Raw genomic sequence first — 25,295 nt, 5'->3', positions numbered from 1 at the left:
ATCCTCACAAAACAAATCAACCTTAGCAAGAAAAACATCAAGGTAAACTTTCCTGTCTTTGGATGTCCTCATAAAACAAATCAACCTTAGCAACCTCAGCAAGAAAACCATCAAAGTAAACTTTCCTGTCTTTGGATGTCCTCACAAAACAAATCAACCTTAGCAAGAAAAACATCAAGGTAAACTTTCCTGTCGTTGGATGTCCTCACAAAACAAATCAACCTTAGCAAGAAAAATATCAAAGTAAACTTTCCTGTCTCTGGATGTCCTCACAAAACAAATCAACCTTAGCAAGAAAAATATCAAGGCAAACTTTCCTGTCTTTGGATGTCCTCACAAAACAAATTAACCTTAGCAAGAAAAACATCAAGGTAAATTTGCCTGTCTTTGGATGTCCTCACAAAACAAATCAACCTTAGCAAGAAAAACATCAAGGTAAACTTTCCTGTCTTTGGATGTCCTCATAAAACAAATCAACCTTAGCAAGAAAAATATCAAAGTAAACTTTCCTGTCTCTGGATGTCCTCGCAAAACAAATCAACCTTAGCAAGAAAAACATCAAGGTAAACTTTCCTGTCTCTGAATGTCCTCACAAAACAAATCAACCTTAGCAAGAAAAACATCAAGGTAAACTTTCCTGTCTTTGGATGTCCTCATAAAACAAATCAACCTTAGCAAGAAAAATATCAAAGTAAACTTTTCTGTCTCTGGATGTCCTCGCAAAACAAATCAACCTTAGCAAGAAAAACATCAAGGTACACTTTCCTGTCTTTGGATGTCCTCATAAAACAAATCAACCTTAGCAAGAAAAATATCAAGGTAAACTTTCCTGTCTCTGAATGTCCTCACAAAACAAATCAACCTTAGCAAGAAAAACATCAAGGTAAACTTTCCTGTCTTTGGATGTCCTCACAAAACAAATCAACCTTAGCAAGAAAAACATCAAAGAAAACTTTCCTGTCTTTGGATGTTCTCATAAAACAAATCAACCGTAGCAAGAAAAATATCAAGGTAAATTTGCCTGTCTTTGGATGTCCTCACAAAACAAATCAACCTTAGCAAGAAAAACATCAAGGTAAACTTTCCTGTCTTTGGATGTCCTCATAAAACAAATCAACCTTAGCAAGAAAAATATCAAAGTAAACTTTTCTGTCTCTGGATGTCCTCGCAAAACAAATCAACCTTAGCAAGAAAAACATCAAGGTAAACTTTCCTGTCTCTGAATGTCCTCACAAAACAAATCAACCTTAGCAAGAAAAACATCAAGGCAAACTTTCCTGTCTTTGGATGTCCTCACAAAACAAATCAACCTTAGCAAGAAAAACATCAAGGTAAATTTGCCTGTCTTTGGATGTCCTCACAAAACAAATCAACCTTAGCAAGAAAAACATCAAGGTAAACTTTCCTGTCTTTGGATGTCCTCACAAAACAAATCAACCTTAGCAAGAAAAACATCAAGGTAAATTTGCCTGTCTTTGGATGTCCTCACAAAACAAATCAACCTTAGCAAGAAAAACATCAAGGTAAACTTTCCTGTCTTTGGATGTCCTCATAAAACAAATCAACCTTAGCAAGAAAAATATCAAAGTAAACTTTCCTGTCTCTGGATGTCCTCGCAAAACAAATCAACCTTAGCAAGAAAAACATCAAGGTAATCTTTCCTGTCTTTGGATGTCCTCATAAAACAAATCAACCTTAGCAAGAAAAATATCAAGGTAAACTTTCCTGTCTCTGAATGTCCTCACAAAACAAATCAACCTTAGCAAGAAAAACATCAAGGTAAACTTTCCTGTCTCTGAATGTCCTCATAAAACAAATCAACCTTAGCAAGAAAAATATCAAGGTAAACTTTCCTGTCTTTGGATATCCTCACAAAACAAATCAACCTTAGCAAGAAAAACATCAAGGTAAACTTTCCTGTCTTTGGATGTCCTCATAAAACAAATCAACCTTAGCAAGAAAAACATCAAAGTAAACTTTCCTGTCTTTGGATGTCCTCACAAAACAAATCAACCTTAGCAAGAAAAACATCAAGGTAAACTTTCCTGTCTTTGGATGTCCTCATAAAACAAATCAACCTTAGCAAGAAAAATATCAAAGTAAACTTTTCTGTCTCTGGATGTCCTCGCAAAACAAATCAACCTTAGCAAGAAAAACATCAAGGTACACTTTCCTGTCTTTGGATGTCCTCATAAAACAAATCAACCTTAGCAAGAAAAATATCAAGGTAAACTTTCCTGTCTCTGAATGTCCTCACAAAACAAATCAACCTTAGCAAGAAAAACATCAAGGTAAACTTTCCTGTCTTTGGATGTCCTCACAAAACAAATCAACCTTAGCAAGAAAAACATCAAAGAAAACTTTCCTGTCTTTGGATGTTCTCATAAAACAAATCAACCGTAGCAAGAAAAATATCAAGGTAAATTTGCCTGTCTTTGGATGTCCTCACAAAACAAATCAACCTTAGCAAGAAAAACATCAAGGTAAACTTTCCTGTCTTTGGATGTCCTCATAAAACAAATCAACCTTAGCAAGAAAAAATATCAAAGTAAACTTTTCTGTCTCTGGATGTCCTCGCAAAAACAAATCAACCTTAGCAAGAAAAACATCAAGGTACACTTTCCTGTCTTTGGATGTCCTCATAAAACAAATCAACCTTAGCAAGAAAAATATCAAGGTAAACTTTCCTGTCTCTGAATGTCCTCACAAAACAAATCAACCTTAGCAAGAAAAACATCAAGGTAAACTTTCCTGTCTTTGGATATCCTCACAAAACAAATCAACCTTAGCAAGAAAAATATCAAAGTAAACTTTCCTGTCTCTGGATGTCCTCGCAAAACAAATCAACCTTAGCAAGAAAAACATCAAGGTAAACTTTCCTGTCTTTGGATGTCCTCATAAAACAAATCAACCGTAGCAAGAAAAACATCAAAGTAAACTTTCCTGTCTTTGGATGTCCTCACAAAACAAATCAACCTTAGCAAGAAAAACATCAAGGTAAACTTTCCTGTCGTTGGATGTCCTCACAAAACAAATCAACCTTAGCAAGAAAAATATCAAAGTAAACTTTCCTGTCTTTGGATATCCTCACAAAACAAATCAACCTTAGCAAGAAAAACATCAAGGCAAACTTTCCTGTCTCTGGATGTCCTCACAAAACAAATCAACCTTAGCAAGAAAAATATCAAGGCAAACTTTCCTGTCTTTGGATGTCCTCACAAAACAAATTAACCTTAGCAAGAAAAACATCAAGGTAAATTGGCCTGTCTTTGGATGTCCTCACAAAACAAATCAACCTTAGCAAGAAAAACATCAAGGTAAACTTTCCTGTCTTTCGATGTCCTCATAAAACAAATCAACCTTAGCAAGAAAAATATCAAAGTAAACTTTCCTGTCTCTGGATGTCCTCGCAAAACAAATCAACCTTAGCAAGAAAAACATCAAGGTAAACTTTCCTGTCTTTGGATGTCCTCATAAAACAAATCAACCTTAGCAAGAAAAATATCAAGGTAAACTTTCCTGTCTCTGAATATCCTCACAAAACAAATCAACCTTAGCAAGAAAAACATCAAGGTAAACTATCCTGTCTCTGAATGTCCTCATAAAACAAATCAACCTTAGCAAGAAAAATATCAAGGTAAACTTTCCTGTCTTTGGATATCCTCACAAAACAAATCAACCTTAGCAAGAAAAATATCAAAGTAAACTTTCCTGTCTCTGGATGTCCTCACAAAACATCTGAACAAAAATATTAAGGTGAACTTTCCAGTCTCTGAATGTCCTCAGTCCTCACAAAGTTATACAATGCATGTTCTAATAATATTGATGCTCTTAATTCCCCAATTAAAAGTATCACATGATGTACACTCTAATTTCACACTATATATTCAATGTTTTGAATAGAATCCCTACCGGTATTCATTTATTTTTGATCCTGTAACTATTCGTTTTGATGAGATATACTATTCATTTTTTATAAGGTATATTATTATTATCACTTTGAACCGACAATCTTATCAAAATGAATAGTTTCCGTTTTATTTTAACAAGTACCTTTTCAAATTGATATTAGATGTCAACTCATTATTTGATAAGATTACCCATTTCATTTTGAAATGATTCTTTTAAGTCTCCCTCTGACAAGACAAACTATTCAAATTTCATATTTAGGTCATTTTTGATAAGAAGCTATTCATTTTTAACAAGAACCTATTCATTTTTTAGTCGAGGCAATCTTATCAAATTTGATGAGTTCCTTGTCATTTTGATGAGAATAGGCCATATCCGATTAATTTTTAAGAGAAATCTGTTCATTTGAAGAGAAATCTATTACCGTATATCCCCATCTGAATAGTTTCCCTAATAGGCCTATCAAATTTGACACGTTTCTATTCAAAACTGATAAGATCGTTTTAAGAGTGTAAACGTAACTGTTTGCTTGTTTGATGGTTTGTGAGATGCAGGGGATATAGGCTAATTTTCCAAATTAAATTCATACTCATTTACTTTCAAAGTTGTAAACCCGGGGAGGGGGTAGGCCTACTACCGGGTATACCACTTTGGAGGTGACGCGTATAAGACCCCAATACTTTTCCATTCCACCTGTCACCCAAATACCCTTATTTTTCAATTTGAACAGCAATTTTGTTGATACAGTTTATTTTGAAATAACAAAGTCCGTTGAACCATTTACAACTTTGATGCAAAGAATCCAACTATCATTAGTCACCCTTGGCTTTACGTCCAATCTGATGGATCCTGCTGAGTATTCAACGTAAACGTAAACTAGTAGGCCTACTCTAAGTGTATTTAGGCCTAGTTTAGTTTGAGAAAATCTCAAAATTTGATTTTACCCTAGTACTGACTCGAGTTTAATACAGAAAAAAACCACAATAATTATTAGTTTGATAGAACCCGGGTAGAATCAAAGGATTGATAGGGACCATGCAATTCATAAAGAATTACAAAATAACTAAAGTGTACGTACATGACGATGACGTAGTTCCAATACTGTCGCAATCCAGTGATTACATTCAGCGCTGATCACGTCTGATACCGTCTGCACACACGAGTTCAGCGTTTATTACTTAAAAATATGTGTCTAAAATATTCCAGGAAAATGATAAATTAAAACAAACTTAAGCTTATTTACAACTAAATATCTGAACTCAAAACAAAAAGCCGTTACACCTGTCTAATTTATACAACAAAATAAAAGAGTACTTTTGTAATTGCCATTATTTTGGACAAACTTTAGCCTAGAAACAACCAAACCCTGGTTACGTTGTAAACAACCGCGATGCTGCTGAATTTGGCAGTATTGTTCTGCAGTTTTCGTAAGTAGAATTTAGAGCAAAATACCAATATTACACGTGATTTTCGTAAACTATAAACTGACGATGGTAGTATTAGATAAGTATCGCATCCATATGTAGAGTTTTAATGTGTTATGTAATATTATATAGGATCAAAATTACACAATATTCTTCAACTTGAAATCTGGATGTTTAAACACTACACTCTTCTTCTTCTTCTTCCTTATAAGTCACTAATAAGTGCCTCCCTCATATGTATGAGTATTGTCGCACTGCGTACAGACAAGCTGTACTTATTTTTTACTCTGGAACCTAGAGTAGATGAGTGTATTTTGAAGTACAGTCAACATGATCCCCTGCTCTTTTCGAATAGCCTGTGAGGTTCTTTAACGTGCACACTACATTAATGTGAGAAAATATGCATGTACACGGGACCGACAGCTTAAAGTGCCCTCCGAAGCACTAAGCAAGTAGAGTGAAGTGTCTTGCTCAAGGACACAAAGAGCCGGACCTGGGATTCGAACCCTTGACCCTTGGGTTCACAGTCCTATGCCTTAACCACTAGGCCACGCTCTCCACTCACAATCACATGCTCACTTACATGCTTAGTTGGAATTCCAATTGAATGAACGCAGCTTTCAATAGCTGTACATGTACTCAATCCAACCGCGATCATATATCGCATATTTCAAACTACAATGCGAACGCACAACCTTGAATACAATGCTAACTGATGCTAACCAATCACGAGTGCGTTGGCATGGTTAGATTCACTTCCTCGTTACTCGCGTACAGTTCAGTTGCACACGCTGGCGTATATCGCGGAGTGTACGCAAATATTCGTCATGCTATTAAAAGCTGCGTTCATTCAATTGGAATTCCCACAATAGTACAAGGAACTCATCCTCATTCACAAACTGATACAATCTGTCCATCGTATAAGACTATTACCGCAGCGTGTTGAAGGAATATTACACAGTCAAGAATAGGCTCCGTCACCCACTGTTTCGGATCCCTCACAGTCTCCCAAAACATCAAAAGTGTTGCACGTATACTTAAGTTAAGACTGTCCTTTTTCACATAACACAGACAAAGTAGGGCCAACTTGCCTAGAAATGGTCAAAATTTGGCAAGAAATATCTCTGTGTAATCCTATATGCAAATTGTCCCACATCACATCGATATCGGCGATCATGTTTTTTTACTGAAGTTAGGCTAGGCTGGTTCATACCAGCGTTATGCACGTGACGTGACACAGCTAATATAATCGACCAGAAATCGGGGATCATTAAAACGTCAACAATTTCAAAATACGCAATGACAGTAAACTTAAAGGCGAGCGGTCCGAATTTTGAGCCATACAAGTTTACGTGGTGAACTAACACTCACTGGCAGTCATGACACTCACTGACAGTTGTAAAGGGAGTGTTCATAAATACTTTGGTATGTTTGGTGGGGGGTTGGAAAATATGAGGGATAAAAAACAAATTTGGGTCCTAAAAAGGGGGATCACATAAAATTCAGCCCCTGGCAGGCTATAGTCTGATAGACCTTTTTCTCAGACGTCACCAATCAATCGATATTGGGTCTGGAGCATTCGAGTCATCCGCACCCAAACGCAAATATCTCGCCGGCGCGCGCGTTCAACTAGGCGTCCTGCGCGAGATAGTTCACCACGCCAGAAAAGTAAATGAAATTGTGAAACAAAACAAAGATTGAATTTCAAATAGCATTGCGTTTTGTATTTTATAGCATCAAAACAAGCCAGAACAAAGGCAACCAGTATACAGTTACCGTTAAATTAAACAATTATTATTTAAAGAACTCCAACATGCCAAATGGCAATTTTTTAAATTATAGCTATAATGAGTTAATGACGTATATTTTTGGCTTCTTTTTAGGACATACAGGGGGGGGGGATCAAACACATTTTAGACCATAAAAAGAGAGGATAAAAAATCCACCTTCTTTAACTTAAGGGTGGATCACAAAAAGTTTGATGAGGTTCCAACTTTTCCAAACCCCCCACCCCCACCAAAGTATTTATGAACACTCCCTAACTACAAATTTCGAACATTTGATAACTTGTTATCAAGTTGTTGAACCTTCTGTGCATCGTGCAAGTGACTCCGGGATTTATCTTTGCATTAAAATATTAATATTGACAACCTGTATGACCCATCCATACATTCATACATCATGTGACATTGCTTTCTTGATGTGAAAATGATTACAAATGTGTAATTTGAACATTCAAAGTCAACTTGTCAAAATATTGAAGAAAATGTGCGATTTGCTTTTCTGCAAAGCGATCGAATATCAATTCGGCTTTCGAAGTTACCCACGATTGTCTGTTCTCAAAGATTTTATTAGCGACCTGACACATTGGTCATTCAATCATTGAAGTGCTTTTGAATTTTTGTGCTAGTAAGCGTTCCCTGAATTCCCCCCCCCAGTTTTTCAATGAAAAGTGCCTTTGGCTGGCAGTAAAAATAGAAAAGGTTAATGAGTACTAGGGTTAAGGCTCGAGATACCGTACTCTATATCTCAAATACAGATTTATACATTCACTATCAAACATTTTCTTGCTGTCTTTCAGCTGGAGCATCATATGTTGAAAATGTGGATCAAAAAAGAACAAAGGACAGTTTGTATTGTTTTTAAGCCATTATTGTATCATTTCCATACAAAATAGATTATGATTTCTTTTCCATAAAATGTTACCTCTTTTACTGTTAGATATGTCCCCATTAGATTTTAAGCCGAACAACCTTGGTAAAGCAAATTTGGATCTTTTTTGACCAAAAAGGCTTTGAAAATCCCCGCTAGATGAGTAAATGGGAGCGTTCACTATAACAGGAAGAATTACTGAACAGGTAGAATCATTTGAAAAGGTACATTTTATTTATCTAAATCTGTCTCTTCTTACATTTTCTTTTTTATTTTCTTCTGCTTAGCTTGTAATTTTTTCGTTTCCATGTTATTTATTTAACACCGTTCCCATTATTTACTAAATCTGTTCTTTCTTACATTTCCCTTTTAGCTTTTTTTTTTTATTTGCTGCTTGTGATTTCCCGTTTCCATGTTTTTTATTTAATTCTGTTCTCATTATTTGAGCTTCTTTTTTTTTTCCTTACATTTTCTGATGTAAATTTTCGCATAACCGTCTCGGTAAGTTCCTCGATCTCCCGTATGAATTTGGCGACATTTGGATCGAAACTGACGGAGCCTTTATACATGATACATAGATACATAGATAGATACATAGATACATACAACATTCCCCTATTTATAGTAAGATTTGGCTGTTCCATTGCACTCAATGGGGGCAAGGGGAATAAACTTCCAATAAAAGGCAAATTGATATTTTCTATTCAGTTGTTAATTTGAAAGGCATTAAGTGAGTGATCACTCACTGTTTTCAATTTTTCTTGTTCGGTAAACATTTCGGTATAAAAAGTTCAAGTTATCTTATTCTGCAGATCACTGAAGGTGCTGTTAGTTCACTTGGATAATTTGTTTGTTTATTTTCTTATCGCTCTCCTTTTTTTTAATCAGATATGTGACATAATTTTAAAAAAAGAGCATTGCAACCATGACAACATCACCAGCAAGCCGGATGTCCATCACCCATCCTGCCCTCTTCCCATGTGCTGACCGTGTCACTGTGCCTCAGGTTGGAGCAGATGAGACCAAACTGAAAGGGACTCCAGCCTTTATTTCTGAAACAGGAATTCCTTTTGGTCGTCCAACTCATGTCAAAGAAAGTTTACATCGTAATTACCTGAAGAAAGTCAGTGCTGACTTGGCTTTTAGTGAAGATGTTGTGAAACTCCATGCAGCTCATACATTACCATATAACAGAAATGATATTCAGCAGGCATTTAAATACTCTGATATAATTCAGAGAGAGCGTAAGCGGAGTGCTACTGGACCAACAGGGAGACACAATGCTCGTGGAACAGATAAGAAACATCTTCCTTGTCATATCAAAACTGTCTCTCATCATCATCTGAAACCAATACATAGGAAACCTAAGCCTAAAGCTATTGAAACTGAGAAAAGTGAACAAGAGAAAATGAATTAGGTTCTAGTACATCTTCTCTGAAAAATGATTTCCAGACATTTTTGACTCAGGATCCACTGGTAGAAGGTGACAGTGTTTCAACAACAGGTGTTCTACATGAGCAAAAATACTCTGAGAATTGGGATGAACATCTTCTAAAACACTTGAGTAAAAATACAGCAAGGTGGATTGTTAACGAGAAAACAGCAGAAGGTCCGCGGAGAGATAAGCTACATCGCTTGGTTACTGATCTGCATGGACGTCCTGCCCATCCTGTAGACACACTTATACGAGATGATGCTAGTGATATTACTGAAGTAGAGATACTGAGCCATCATGGGAAAGAACAGTGGTCTAAGATGAAATTAAGACTCTCTGCTAGTAGACGGTTTAAACCCAAAAAGAAAAAGAAAACGGATAATGATGATGATTCATGGGAAGATGATGATGAGGAAGAAGATAACATAGAGAAGCGCCCTCTTGCATCATTTTACAAGCTACCTGGAAGCATGAGAAAACAGCAAAAACAACTGGAAAAACAACTGGCTGGTAAGTTGTCAGGCTCTAAATTATAGGCAGAACAAAATAGTGTCACTATGATCCAATTTGTGCATTGACTTCATTGCCTATTTTTGATACATTCATTTTGTCAATACCCAAAAGTACATTTTATCATTTGTTATTTCAAACCACCCAGTTTGTGAAATATGTGTCTGTTGAGCAAGGATTGTTGGGTTACACGGACTAACATCCTGGGTAATACATCAGTTGAAATTAAAAAAGATTACTTCATTGTAACAGTGCAACAATGTCATCTTTACTTATTATACTAGGTAACTGTCTGATTTAGATATTGAACACTTTAACTTTAAGTGTAAAGAGATTAATTGGACTGTTTGCAAATATTATGTGGAGTGAATGGACTTTTGATTTATTTTTACATCAGGAGCTGTTAACAGCACTGCCAAAGATATTAAAGTAACTCGAAAGAAAACTAAACCACCTCCAACGCTACGAGATGTTATGAACCCTGCAGTAGGGGACAAGATGTTTGATACCAAAAACCAATTTGAACAAGAGTGGCTATCAGGTAAGACGGTTTCTTTGTCCGCGTACTAATCACAACATGAACAGTTAAAAAATTGTGTATTGGTGCCCGAGAAGTGTAGTTTTTACATGTAGGCCTATGCAGTGTTAGTGTGAGTTTTTATAATGTTACTGAGAGTATCAAACACTGCCAGTCATTGTACAATACATGTATGTCCAAATTTCATCGCAAATATCAATATGTGATCAAGTCAACTCTTCCCTACATCAAAAGATTTTACTTAGCAATGAGATTATTTGTCTTTTCTCATTCAAATTCTCATACTTCTGTGAATTTCTCATATATTTATCCTGTCTGGTTTCTCATGAAGGAAAAATTACCTAATGTATGAAATTAATATTTACACTATGCTGCAAAAAGCAGCACAGATAATGGTTAAATAAGTTGAATTTTCATTGTTTATAAATTTATATCTTTACTAACAAACCAGCTGAGTTACTAAATTTGACCACATTTTGATATAACGATTTTATCTAATTCTAAGTTATTTAAATGCTTTGTGTGTTCAGGTGCCATTCAAGTGCATAAACAAGACAGCTCTCATCTAGTTCTTGACTCTGGTAACAAGTACCAAGTTGTGCGTCAAGATAATTTCCCACAGGATCCAAACAAATGGTTCCCAGAGGCAGATAAGAAGAAGAAACTGGCAAAATTACCAGAGGATAGTGGACTAAAGAAGAAGAAAACAAAACGTGCAAAGATGCCACATAAAGGATACAGAAAATGGAGTCAGAGACCAGAACCCATCCAGGTAATGAGAAGTATAATATGTTTTCTATGTTTTCTAACATATTTGAAACAAGGGTGTACCCATGGTATTATATAAGTAGTAACTTTTGTTTACTTAAATCACACTAGCATGCCTGTTTGTGCTGGACGAAGATGTTGATGAATTTAATATATGAGATCATACTAGTTACATGTAGGTTGTTTGTCCTTCAGGAGGACTCCCTTGCTTGCCCCTCCCGAGGAAAAAGTGCAAATGTTGCCTCCCATTTTATACTAGAATCCATCATCAGCTTCAGAAGGGTGCACAGTAATTTTGATTAAAAGGCCCAATGCAATCTTACAAAGGAAAATGATCACTGATTCCTAGGATTAAAAGTCTCAGCCTAGCTGTTAAAGCCTTACACAGAAACAAGGGATGAGGCTTACGCATCGTACACTGGAACATAGTCTTTACATAGAAACACTCAAACATTACAAACTAGTGCACAAGATCAAATTACTGATGCTTAATCATTATTCTTGATGCATCAATGTACCAGGGAAAGAAGAACCATGTATCGCATACTAGTACAATTCCACAGAATTGACAAGATATACATGTTTCATGATACAAATCCTATTTGTGTTCTGTGACAGGATGGTGCATCAATTCAGATCCATGAGACGGGATATGAGTCTGAACTCTATAAAGAGCCAGATCCAACAGTGAGCAAACAACACAGAGAAAACCCAGCTCTTGTCAAACTAGGTAATATATTCTTAAACTTATGGGTAGTTTGCAGCATGGACAAACCTCAGATCAGTTTTGGACCTCTCTCAGGCTACATCATCACATGAGTACTCATGCATATAAGTTTAAAACCACACACCTTAGGCAATGGCTATACTTGTAGTAAAGTCATGATACATTCACTGGTGTCACAAAAATATGGTGGTTTGATTATTTCTACAAATGTTGCTATCTTACTTTTAGCCACAACTGAGCATCTCAAACTACTATTTACATGATTTATATGTACATTCAAAAAAAGCGGTCATCAAGAGACCACCAATTCAATTAATTGCTTTCATTGTTCATACAAGTTCTTTTCTGTATAATGTGCAGTTGATGAATGGCGTACCAAATGGCATTTGGGCAACAAGTGGTATGATAGTTCTATAGAGGATCTAGTCCGTGATATGTCAGACATCAATGAACATGTAAGGTTACAGACCATAGCAACCATCGCTAGGGCTGCAACATTCCGACCACCAGAGGCACCAGGCATACCGGTCAAAAGTAAGATTCAGTTCATTTACTTTTAATTTTACTGGCGAGTCAATCAGATATGAGGTGAATATACCAATCTCCAATCAGTGTGTGTGAGGGCAGTGGTGACACCAGGGTTGTAGTGAGCCAAATTTTAGTGCTGGCTATTAAATTGAGAGAAAATTGAATCACAATGCCAATAACTTGACAGTAATGGCATTTGACAGCTGTTTTGAGGACAATTTGTCATTGTAGTGCTGGTCGGCAAGACCTATAATTCCCTTGAGTGCTGGTCGGTCAGGCTGAGTTAGACTAATTCCAATCAGCCGTCTACACTTCGCATGTACTGTGTATGCTTCGTAGTGACGACTGATTATCTTACAGCCAATATCATGACGGACTTCTGAAAACTATTCAATGCGACTTCAGTTGTGCGCCATATGCGACTGACTAGCGGCGCCGTGCACCAGCGTCGTTGTACCGCCGCCGCTGTGACAAGATCGCGCTCTGAACTTCTAAAAACAACAAACTCGGTCAAAAGGTCAATTTGGCTCTATGCCACAGGAATCCTGTTGCAAAATCCGTCACTTTTTTTCCACGTAGTTTTCTCAGTCGTCAAACCAGACGGCTGAGTACTGGTTACTGCCGACCAGCACCGACCACCGTGGCTACAACCCTGGGCAACACCAGACATTTTTTTGAGGGGCATTGGGGGAAAAGTGAATTGGGAGGGGGCAAAATCAACATATTTTGCATAAAATTGCTGCTCAGTAAATTTTAGGTTTTTAGGGCTGACAAGGCCTTAAATGTGGGGTCACTGGGGGGGGGGCAAGAAAAATATTGGGGGTAAATGCCCCCCTTGTCCCCAATTTGGATGTGGACAAATTGACACTCGGCAATGTAAACATCAATCTCTTGCACAAGACATACATGTACCCCATGCTTGATTGTGTCTTTCATGTTATATCTTGGAACTCTGTACTACATGTGATGCTGAAGAGGTACGGATTTATACGCGAGTGATCGGGAAATTCATGCTTCGAGTTTAATTGGAATGAGTTAATTTGAAAAGATCTGTGGCCCAGGAACAATGACAAGCTGCATTTGATGATATCTCTCCTGTAGTGGGTAAAATGAAAGTGGTTTGTCAGTAGAAGACCTGTTATTTGCATAGTATTCATATAATAGGGAGGGGTGTGTGTGTCATGGTTGTATCTTCTTGTTCAATTGATGTTTTTGTCATTGGGTGAGTGCTGACAACATTGCAATTCACTGTATTTGATATTATGTTCTTATAGGTGCTTTCCTGACATCAGGCTTTGGTAAGGATTAATTAATAAAATCTCACCCATGATTTGTCACCTGTTAACTAATTAATGTTCTTAAATCCCATAATGTAATATCACTCTGTTTTTGGACTAAATTGAGACACGTCCCTTTCCTCTCTCTCCCCCTCCCTTTCCACTTTCTCCCTTTCCCAAGATGATTTCCCATTAATGAAATGCTGTGTATACTGTATAAACATGTTGTTGAATTTTTTTTGTGATTTTATTTAAACAAAAAACACATAGTTTAATACACTTTTAAATTGAAAAGTCAATTGACATAAAAGTCACTCTTTTGTGGGTGTGTATATTCTTCTTTTGATTGTGATTAAGGTGAGTGGAATACTAAGTGTGACTAAGATTTGTGCAATATGTTTCACTTGATCCGTTTTGCAGAGCAAACAATGCTGATACTATTCATAAATAGTTTTGCAGAGCACTTACAGAATTTTGTGTAATAGTAACAGTTTTCATGCACTGTGATTAATCATTGTGACTTTATGTACCGCTATTGAACATATATACCCACCTAGCAAAGACAAAAATGTTCTTAAAATGCTTATTAAAAACAGTTTAATAACATTTAAATGAAGGTCATGAATATGTTTTTAAAATGTTATTGTAATATTTAAAATATTTTGTCAACAGTTAACAAAACACAAGTGATCATTCCTAATCCAACATTTAAACGTTTTGTAAAACGTTGTACCTTTGCTGGGCATTCCTAGTGGAGACCATTTTGTGAATGAGTTGCTGTTGTTTCACTTTCCTTAAATTATGTTTGTTTTACAATGGCAAAATATTTTTGTTTTACAATCATAAAACGTTTACAGTGTTTAATCCATTATTATTTTAGATGTATTAGGCAAGACAATGGGACAAGAGAATGATGTTAAACAACAAGCTGCTGAGGGTCATCTTCCTCCAAAGCTACTGGAGTGTGTACAAAAAGCCTTGACAGATACATGTGATAGAGTGCGAGTCACAGCTGCTATTGCTCTATATACATTATGTAGACCTAATGAAGAGGTATGTGTTCATTCAAAGCATTTCCAAGTTATATCTGGGAATTTTAGAAATATGATTATAATGTCAATATGAGTCACATTTGGTGACAAAAAATTAAAGCGTCTTTGATACTAAATGAAATCAATGGGTAGAATATAAAACATTTTAAACATTCATGTCAATTTTTGAGTGCCTGTTTTCAAGATTTGTATGGTGTTCAATAAGGGTTCAATTAGGGCAAGCAATGTATCAACTGTATAGTGCTATGGCCCCAATTGTGCACCCTTATGCACCATTTAACCAATTATCTGTATAAGACAGTAAAGTGGATAACTTGTGATATTGATAGGTCATCATGGCTGATAATAAAATCCCTGTAAGTCATCCATTTTCATGTGTACATTTAGAGAATAAATGATAGAAATTTTTGTTTTCACTCTATCCCCTGTAGTGTCATAGAAGATAGGCAGGTCTAATATTGGATCTGCCTATCCTGCATATCATGATAGAGGATATTAAAAACAGTAATTCCTATCACTTATTCTCATTCATAGTTAGTTAAACATTATTGTAATAACTAAAAACTATTTTAAGCAAAAATTAAGTTACCATCATGAAAACTACCCTTATTCTAAAATGAACAAAACTTGTTGTACAGCTCTAGTTAAGCAATAAATGTGTACTTTTTTACATTAGTGAAGGCAACACACTAGTTAACAAACTATAATAAAAAGAACCTTTTTTACTTTATAATTTTATTAACTCAATAAACTATCACTTCCTACCAATGTGCTTTCTTTATATTGGATATTTAGCCGGACAACATAAAAGTAAGTATATTGTGTGCACATACAAATCATGCAATGCACTAATTGCACTCAATGTTACAATGAAATAAACATCTATTATTAGCACAGATTAATACAAGGAATGTGTTCTCACCTGAACATGGCAAAAGACAACTTTCAAAGAAAACAAATGTAAACATCAGGGGTGGGTTGCTATCTACACCTGATAGCAAAATATGCATGGTACATGTGTGTGTTCTATCTGGTACTGTAGTAATGATAGCATGGTACACTGGTATGCTGTTTTTCAGGCTTATTCAGACTTCTTGTCAAAAGTGGACTTTCATCGCCGAGTACAGTATGAAGCTATCTACCCATGTTATAGCAAAGTATACAATGCACAGTATGTATTGCTATCTACTACTGATAACACAGTATGCATGAGCATGGTATCAGTTTATGTTGCTATCTACCTGTGACATCACAATTTGTATGGTACAGTGTGTGTTGCTATCAGGCTGCTATCTTCCCCTGATAGCGCAGTGTCCTGTGCAGTGTACATGGTGCACTCATAATTGATGGATGGCACAGTATGTATGGTGCAGTGTGTGTTGCTATCTACCCCTGATAGCATGAGAGTATAATGTGGTCCAGTGGTTGTGTTGCTATCTATTCCAAATAGCATAGATTGTGTTGCTATCATCCCATGCATTGTATGTTCCCAATGGTGTATTACTCTCTTAGCACACATGGTACAGTGAACTACTAAGCCAGAAATAAAGAAACTAGTTCACGTCTGATAATCCTGTCAGTCAAATTTGCCACGGCCTGTGATTGGTTAGTATTGTGTAACTAACAAGGCACTGCCATTTATAGCACTGCTGTATTAAGCGATACTAACCAATCACGGAATGTGCTGAAGTTTGATTGACATAATTGTTAGACGTGAACTATACTATTCAAAAAATAACTTCAGCGGTGTCAGTCTGCTCTGTCTGATCACCACATAAAAGAACTAGGTCACGCGATGTGACCAGCGAATGAGGTGCGGATGCGATGATGACGTGATTCAATTAGCCAATCAGAACCCCACTTTTGTATTTTACGCCATAAATTGCGCCAAATTGGCAGACCGCTGTAGTACTGTGCTGAAAACTATAGTTTTCTTTTATCTGACTTTCATTAGATTTATCCCTGATAACAGCATAAATGACTACAAACACCTGTAGGATGGTTCACTGTGTGCTATCTTACCCAGATAACATAATGCATATTCAAGAAAACTTCTGGCTTTAAAAAACAACTTTCTTTGAAAATTGTCTTTGCGCATTAGCAGGTAGGCCTATGTTGCACTATTAATTTGGTTTTTGCTCAAGATTGCTAATTCGATTTCACTACAATCATTTGTGTTGTGACTTAGATGTACAGTAACATGTGGATTATGGGTGTCATATTTATTAATGCTATTAAATTGCATTAATCATGGTAGTTGAGGGAATATTTCTCTTTTTTTTATATAAAATTTGAACTGGTATATTAGTTCACTTTCATGGCACTGTTTCTATTTTTTGTTTTGAATGGTCTACAGTATTAAACAGAGCTTTACATTTTGGTTTGCTATTTTAGAATAATAAAACAATAACTAAGCTATGAAAGGCATTTGTTTTGAAAAGCAAGTGATTGCAGATTTGTAGTAATACATTCAAAACAGCATCATATTAGAAAGTTGCATTCATGCATGGGGTATGTTCATTTGTAGAGTGGCATTTTTCCTTAATTGTGTTATTTTTTAGCATGAAAAAGAAGCATGTGTTTTGACAAAAAAAATGCATGAGCATTCATTGCCAAGCTTGAAAGCAAATATCATCAGCTGTTTGAAAATCAAGAAATCACATCATTTGTGGAATAACTAGTTAAATATAATCATGGTAATGTGAGATTTTGCTGTTTTTCCTTAATACCAAGCACACAACGAGGTTTTGATAAATGTTGAAAAGTAATGATTACAATACACATATTGCCATTTGGTTCTTGTTTATGCAATAAAGCACTAGTCATCGTCAACTTGTATTGAGTAGTTTGTATTCCATTGTACCCATTTGCACATATTGACTATACTGCTGTATTGTTACATCAATTTGCTACAGGCTCTGGGGTTGTTTGTGTATATGACTGGTTTACAGAGTTACTATATAGGTATTTCCATTTTAATTATGCCACAACCTTCAGAAAATGTTTGGGTCAAAAATTCAGATGAAGCAGATTTTGAAAATGGCTGCCAAATAGGATTTTTCCATTATAATAACACTATAGCAACATACAAATGATCTAATGATTACAAATTATCAATGGAATGAATGTAAATCAACAGAAATATATAGCTGCCCATTCTGTTTCATTTGCATCTTTCCAATTAGCTCCAATTCAAGATGGCATTCAAAATAGCTAGACTCTTTCATTGAAATACACTAGAGCAACATAAAAATGATATACATGTAATAATAAAATATCATCAAAGGAATATATTGATGTTTCTGAACAAACTACCCCTAGAGCCTAGAGTAATTCAAACAAAATGAGTAATTGAGTATGTATGTCAAAAACAATATTGATTGAGTCATAACCTAATAAAAGCCAGATTCTATTCAAATTTCATTTTTTTGTGTTCTCAACATTGACTCTCAAAATATATTTAACAGGAATTGCAACTTTAATTTTGATTGGAATTTTGGCCTATTTTTGACATACATACTCAGCAAATGAATGAACACAACGTAACAAATGCTTACAATCCGGCCACTCAACCATCCACGACAACAGGCCCACAAGGAGGCTAGTGGATGCAGCATACATGTATGTGTGGAATTACCTGTGTGTCTATAATGTGTTCATTCAATTGACTTTTGTACAAGAATACTAAATGGGAATATTTTGTTTAAATTTTGCATGACAATTGCTTCACTTTGCTTGATTACATCACAGTTGGTCCTGTTTGAGTGCAATTAAGGCATATCTATATTCTATAATTGTCATCTTTTGCTATTTGAATTTAGCATCAGATACTTCAAATCAGTACTATGTTTCTGATTAGTAGCCTGATAAAGAGCCTAACTCTTTTCTTTCAAGGAACATGGTCTAGAATCACTGACTTTTGTACAAAAATAATTATTTTTTCGAATTTACAAATATATCTGAAATCCATCAAAAGCTGCTTGTGTAGATACAACTTTCTTGCACTCATTTGATCAATTTCTGTACTATTTCACTCATCTGTGGTTTTTCTCTATTTAGGCAGGCAACATCCTTCGTCGAGTCATCAAATTTGGAACAGCTCCAGAGCGTTGGGCAGCAGCACAATGCCTAGCCCATGCTGGTGTATGTGACTCTTATGTGATAGGGGAACTAGTGGTACAAGTGTTTAACTCAGAGAATGTCGTCAAATTTGAGCAGTGCGTATCTCTTATGGCCAAGCTGAGTCATTCTACTACCATAGTCCATTCTATGGTGGCAGAACAGCTGAACAGTACAAGCTGGAGGCATCGCATCATAGCATGTAGGGTGTTACCTCGTCTGAGTGGAACTATTAACAAGGTGAGAACTAGAGAATTGTAAAAAGGTTATCTTTGATCATGTATACTGTATAATATAGACATAGAAATAGACTTGATTAAAAAAAATTATCTTAAAGGAGGATTTTGTGATCCAAGCATCCTCTTTTTATGACATTTTTCTGTAGATATTCACGAAAAAAGCTTATTCTAAAATTTCAGTTGATTCCAATTTTGTGTTTGTGAGTTATGCATGATAATGTGTATTACACTGCTCCATAGGCACTGTAGTACCAGAACGAAATTCAAATTTGATGATATTTTTACTAAACAAATTAATCTGCAAGAAATTTTTGGTACATAAACATTATGTAGCCAGAGGTTTCCAGTGGTATAAAAATGTCAACCTTTTTTGAAAAAAGTGGGGGGATGAGGCTGTGGTTCATGAAATGCCCTTTTAAGTAGTTGTAAAAGATTTATGAAGACACCGTGTTTGTAAGACGGATAACAAATATTTTTTATTTCTTTTATTGCAGGATATTACTCACAAGCTAGGCAATATAATGTGGAATGATTGGCATAAAGAGGTGCGTACAGTTGCTGCACAGACCCTGGGAAAGACTGGACATGGCAAAGAAGTACATGATGAATTGCGGGAAAGACTAATCACTGGCAATGAGAGGGATCGTATTGATGCTCTGCAGAAGATTGGTCACTTAGGTAGGGAATAAAGTGCATAAATTGAAAATAAAGTGCAACCTTGTTATCATAACATCGTCACTTTGTCAGGGCCTTGGATTTTATCAGGAATTTTGTGTTCAGCCAGGCTATCACCTCTGATCATGGTCAGATTTCATTCTCTGGCAGAGGTATGTCTAAAAGAATGATATAGGGCAAATAAATCTAAATTCAACCCACTTTCAAATCAAACAAAAAGGGTTTACTTATCTGCCTTTAAATCAAAACTTTTCTGACAAGTCCAAGCAAAAATGTTACCCAGAAAAGCAGAGGAATCCCAGTTTAACCATACCCTGGAATGGGTGCTGATATAATCATGTATGTATAGGCTTATTGTGTTGTTAATGGCTCTTACTGTACAAATCTTATCATACAAACCATATCACCATTTTGTGTTCATCTTTAACAGGCAATTTATAGTTTCAATATAACATGAATTGAAATAAATTAATCTTTTTGTAATGGTTAAAGAAATGATACTGGAGTGACATTAACACATAAAAGGTACACTGTTGTGTTGTGTTTTATTCAATGAAAGAAATTAGACATTGTTTATAATCTATTTTACTCTTGTTTATTCAGGTATTATGACAGCTCGCCTCCTGCCATCCTATCTATCTTGTTTTGATGATGTCTACATCTCAGTACGTGTCGCAGCTATCACTACAGCCAGTAAACTGTTGCTACAAGACGACAAAGTCATCACAAAGTTACTCTTTCTAACTCAGTATGACAACAACTGGAGGGTTAAAGCACATGCTCTCAAAGGTCAGTCAATGATTCAATCAAGTGTTGTATTAAGAGTTCAGATGACACTTGCTGACCTGTACCCCAAATGTCAGTGGTTGCTTGTGTCCATATAAACTGCAGTCAGGTCAGATGGTTTTCAGTTGGTAGTACTGTGTGGAATGTTAGCTATTGGCAGAAGATGTGAAGGCATTAATGTGTTAGTAGTCTTTTGCAAGTACTTAGTTTAGTATCAAGTGATCCATCTGGGCATCCTGAAAGTTGATCAATGATAAGATATTAAATAGGTACAGTTACACAAAAACACATTTCTTTATTCTGTGCGTATACTGCAAAGATAAAGACTACAGTTGCTAGCATGGAAAAATTGCACTGGCTGTTATCACAATAGTTTATCACATAAAAAGAAAGGAGTCATGCCAAGATCGTGCATTACTATGCGGCTTGGTTAGTGAATGAGATGTCGATGTTTCAAAGCTTTTCCATGTCAATGATGTGATTCAATCATCCGATCAGAACTCCCCTTCCGTGTTTATCTGCTGGAAAGGTAAACAAGGGTTGTTCTACTTAGCAAGAGAGTCATTGTGAAATTTCATTTCAAAGTGTAACCATTCCAATCTAACCCTGTTAATCTTGTCCTATTTGTTTTCATATGTAGCTCTTGGAGACATTGGTAAATTAACTGATAACATTCAATCAGCCACCATATGGGCAGTGAGATTTGAGAATGAGCCTGGAGTAAGAGCTGAAGCCTGTAGGACACTAGTTAGGGTTGGGATAAGAAGCAGTGATGTAGCAGCTATACTCCAGGATAAACTGCTTGTTGAACCTGATGAATTAGTCAGAGAGTAAGTAGAATAGTCAATGATTATATATTTAAATATAAATGGACCAGCGAAAGAGAAAGATAGAACATTGTTGGTCTTTAATTTTGTTTAATAAATTGTAGGCCAGATCATAAAGCATACAATTTGTTTTTGCAAGGGTGCCCATTCATATGAATAGTTGAGTTACTTTATAAGGTCACTCAACTTTAGGATAAAATAGTGAATATTAACAACTACATGTATACTCTGATCAGCTCGTAATTGACAGGACTCATAATATCATGAATTGATATAGAATGGTGTACACACAGCTAGGTACAGCACCTACGCGAACTGCGTTTTGCATATTGCATGACTGATGCACGTTTTTGTGAATCTATGCAGGCGTAAGTTGGGACTTTATTGATTCCTGCAGTAACAAGCTGATCGTAATATAAAGGATGCTAAGGCACAAAAGCAATCACATATATGCTTGAAAATAATATGTCCAAAGTTAGACATTTTAAGGGGCACCATGGGAAATGCCTTTGGTGCCTTGGGTTATTTGTTCCTGGGCAGACCAGTCAAATATTATCAGATACCCAATTGCATAATTGCCAATTGCTATCATATTTGTTTATGGAATATGCATTATGATAAAGACTTGGTGATGCATCATAAAATAACCACTATCAAACTTCTGCTGATTTTGATTCCAGACAGTTAGCCATAGCATTGGAGTCTATGGGTGTGAGTCCTACAGGTGACATGGAAATGGTACAACAAATCAAGGATGAAGTAAGAAGGTTGTGTACTAGAGGTAACATAGCAGCCAAAATAGCTCACTCAGAGGCAAAGGAACATAGGGAGGAAAATCACGAGAGATTCTTCAATATTCCTGCCTCACCAACACCCTCACCAGTAAGTAAAAAACAAAACAACAAGTTTCAATAGTGCACCAAGTAAAATAATAGATTGAAAGAAAATGTATAAAGCAGAATTGGAACTGATAAACTAACATTTAAAACTAATTGATTTGACTAAAATAAGAGTCTTTACTTTTCAGTTGTGGGGGTTGTCAATTGGCATTTTTTCAATGAGAATATTTTTAACAAAGACTGACATGTTTAGTGCACTTTGAGCACATTTTAAAGTGGATTGCAACCTATGTGCCACACAATATTTTTGCAGTTGTTGTCATGGAGAATACATAGGTACTGTACTTGAAGATGTTTGAATAATTGATTAATTAAGCTTTGTACTTCAAAAAGTAAGCGTAAAATGGTTGCAATAATAACTTATTAGTACTATAAAAACCAACAATAACAAACACTGTTTTTCATACATACAATAATCTTGCAGTAACTGTTGGGTCTAGTTTTAAATATTATGCTCAGTTAAACAGTATTGTTTTCTCTCTCTCTTTTAGTCTCCAGATCTGAAAAGACTTGATTCAATCATTCATCGTCCATCAACCAAACATTCGACCCGTTCAGAAACACCAAACATTAATATCACATTAGAAGATGACCGTATAGAATCGCCTGATTTCTTTCTTCCAAACACACCAGCTAGTGAGATATCAGAGAGCAATCGTCAATATCTGAGCCCTGGAAGACTAAGCAGGACAGGCACACCATCACGCAGAACACCGGAAGAAAAACTTGACAAGTTAATAGAGCTGTACGATGGTGCTTGCTCCTTGAAAGAATATAAAGATTATGTAAAACCTGAGGAAGAAGAAGGAAATGAAGATGATGAAGATGAAATTAACAAAGGAGTAAATAAGACAAGAAAACTGGAACCAATAGTTGAGAACACAATAGAAGAGGAACAACCTATAACAGCAATTGATGCTGCTGTACAGACTGAACAAAATGATGATGTGGATGCTAATAAGGAGATATCAAAGATGAAGATGTTACCAAGGAAAGATTATTGGTGCCATCTCCTACTAAGACTGTGGATATTGTGAATGCCTTGGAGGCTGATGTTGAGTTATCAATTGATGGCAGATCTGAAGTGACATCTGTTGCATCAGAAACTCCACCTGATGAATAGTAGAAGTTGCATCAACTTATAACAAAGATCATCCGGACAATAATGTTTTTCTTGTACGGTTCATTGTTTTGGTGGGTTCTCATACTCTTTGCAAATGGGGACAAACTTGATCTCTTTGATATGATGTGACCAGTTCCTACAAATCCTAAACATGTTAACAGACCTTGGTTTTGAGATAAAGACCTTCAAAGATACATTTTCCTGGTTTAGAGGGAAAAGGTCACATAATCAACTTTGATATTCTTGAGAAAATGTTTTAAAAAATCTTTCCAGTTGGACTAAGCCCCATTTAAGGCCAGAGTAATGGAAGACACATTCATCCACGCCCGAATTTGAGATTTCTTGATATTTATCAACACTAAGATGTATTCTTTCACTTGAAACTGATAAAATACAACTTGTTAATATTTACACGTATTTTGCTTCATTTATTTCACTCTTTTCAACTCTAACAAGTCACATGGCTCAAGACCGCTTCGGAAATTGGCGGGACAGAACGAGTCCGGAATGCGCGAATGCAAAAGATTGTGATTACGAGCGCGATTCGCGTCGCGTGACGCTGGCAAACTCTCTTGTGCCATGTCCAACGAGTAAAGGCGCATTCGGTATGTTTTTATCGCCGGCAAATGAGGTGTAAACAAAACACAAATTTGCAGTCAAAATGTCACTTAGATTTTTAATTATTTTGAATTTTAGCGCACTAAAAGCAGACATTATAAATTCATTGTTGCAAAAAGATGCATATTAAGACCATGCACCAGGTACAGCTTTTACAAGCGTGAAAGTCTTGCCGCTTTAAAATATAAGGACATTTTGTGCATAATTTTGACATTTTTTACTAAAACGTCGATTTCTCATAGTTCACTTTTGACAATATTGCACGATTTTTGTGACAAGATAACTCAAAAAATATGCAAGCAAAAGGTAAACTTTTTTCACTAGCGTTTAGAGTACATCAAAGTCTAGGGAAGGTTTTCTCATTTTTTCAAAATATTTGTTTTAAATAAAAATATACACCATTATGTGCAATTTTTAGCTGAATAGAATGACAAAATTGCTTTTTTCACATGTTTTGAAAAAAAAAAAAAAAAAGAGACGAATTTCAAAAAAATAAAAAAACCTTCCCTAAGTTCATGTCTCTTCTTCATTAAAAGCTAACTGATTTTTTTTTACTCCGAACTGATTTTTTTTTAAGTTGTCACAAAAAATTGGGGTAAAAAGTGATTTTTGTGATTTTATCAAAAACTCGAGATTTTTGAAAAATCTGACGTCACCATGGGATTCCTTGACTCATTTCCTTTCCAAAATGTATAGTTTTATATACTTTGGAGATACAATTCAGAAATAATGATGCTCGAAAAGGTCCATGTTCTCTCCCATTACTCTGCCCTTAAGTCCAGGATAAAGTTGTCCCATGTTGTGAAAACTGAACATTGAATTTAGAGTTACAATAATGATTTATTTTGTGATATACTATCAAGCAAAACAAGTAAGTCTTCTGTTACAATTGATTGGGATGGCAAAAACATGTTTTCACTTTCTCCCATTTTTTTTCTTTTACCCTGTTTGCAAATTCAATAACTTTCCATCTTCAGACTGGGATCAGAATATGATTTAAGCATGTGTTGTCACCAGGAATTCAACTGCCACTGCAGCTTTTAAATTTCATTGAATTTGATTGAAAAGATGTAGTAGTAGTAGTAGTAGTAGTAGTAGTAGTAATGTTTATTTTATTTCATATCGCAGCCCTAAGGCTGAATTACATGGAAACTTACAATTTTAAAACACATCAAAAATATATGGCATT

At 35.7% G+C, this 25,295-nt stretch overlaps 1 protein-coding gene across 1 annotated transcript; it reads left to right on the top strand.

Moving 5' to 3' along the window:
* The first annotated feature begins 5,166 nt into the window (after nt 1-5,166).
* Nucleotides 5,167-23,786, top strand: LOC140148941 (HEAT repeat-containing protein 4-like). The gene is given in 16 exon segments (XM_072171053.1): nt 5,167-5,336; nt 8,874-9,397; nt 9,400-9,930; nt 10,328-10,471; nt 10,999-11,240; nt 11,855-11,966; nt 12,324-12,497; nt 13,766-13,789; nt 14,649-14,821; nt 15,616-15,630; nt 18,880-19,179; nt 19,673-19,856; nt 20,457-20,642; nt 21,280-21,469; nt 22,147-22,348; nt 22,857-23,786. Coding segments are annotated over 15 exon segments (3,510 nt in total). The 5' UTR covers nt 5,167-5,336; nt 8,874-8,910; the 3' UTR covers nt 23,403-23,786.
* The last annotated feature ends 1,509 nt before the right edge of the window (nt 23,787-25,295 follow it).

This window comes from Amphiura filiformis, chromosome 3 (assembly GCF_039555335.1).
Source record: "Amphiura filiformis chromosome 3, Afil_fr2py, whole genome shotgun sequence".
In the NCBI taxonomy this organism is placed as follows: domain Eukaryota; kingdom Metazoa; phylum Echinodermata; class Ophiuroidea; order Amphilepidida; family Amphiuridae; genus Amphiura; species Amphiura filiformis.
Note: the sequence above shows the minus strand (reverse complement) of the source record. Positions and strands in the feature narration are given on the sequence as shown.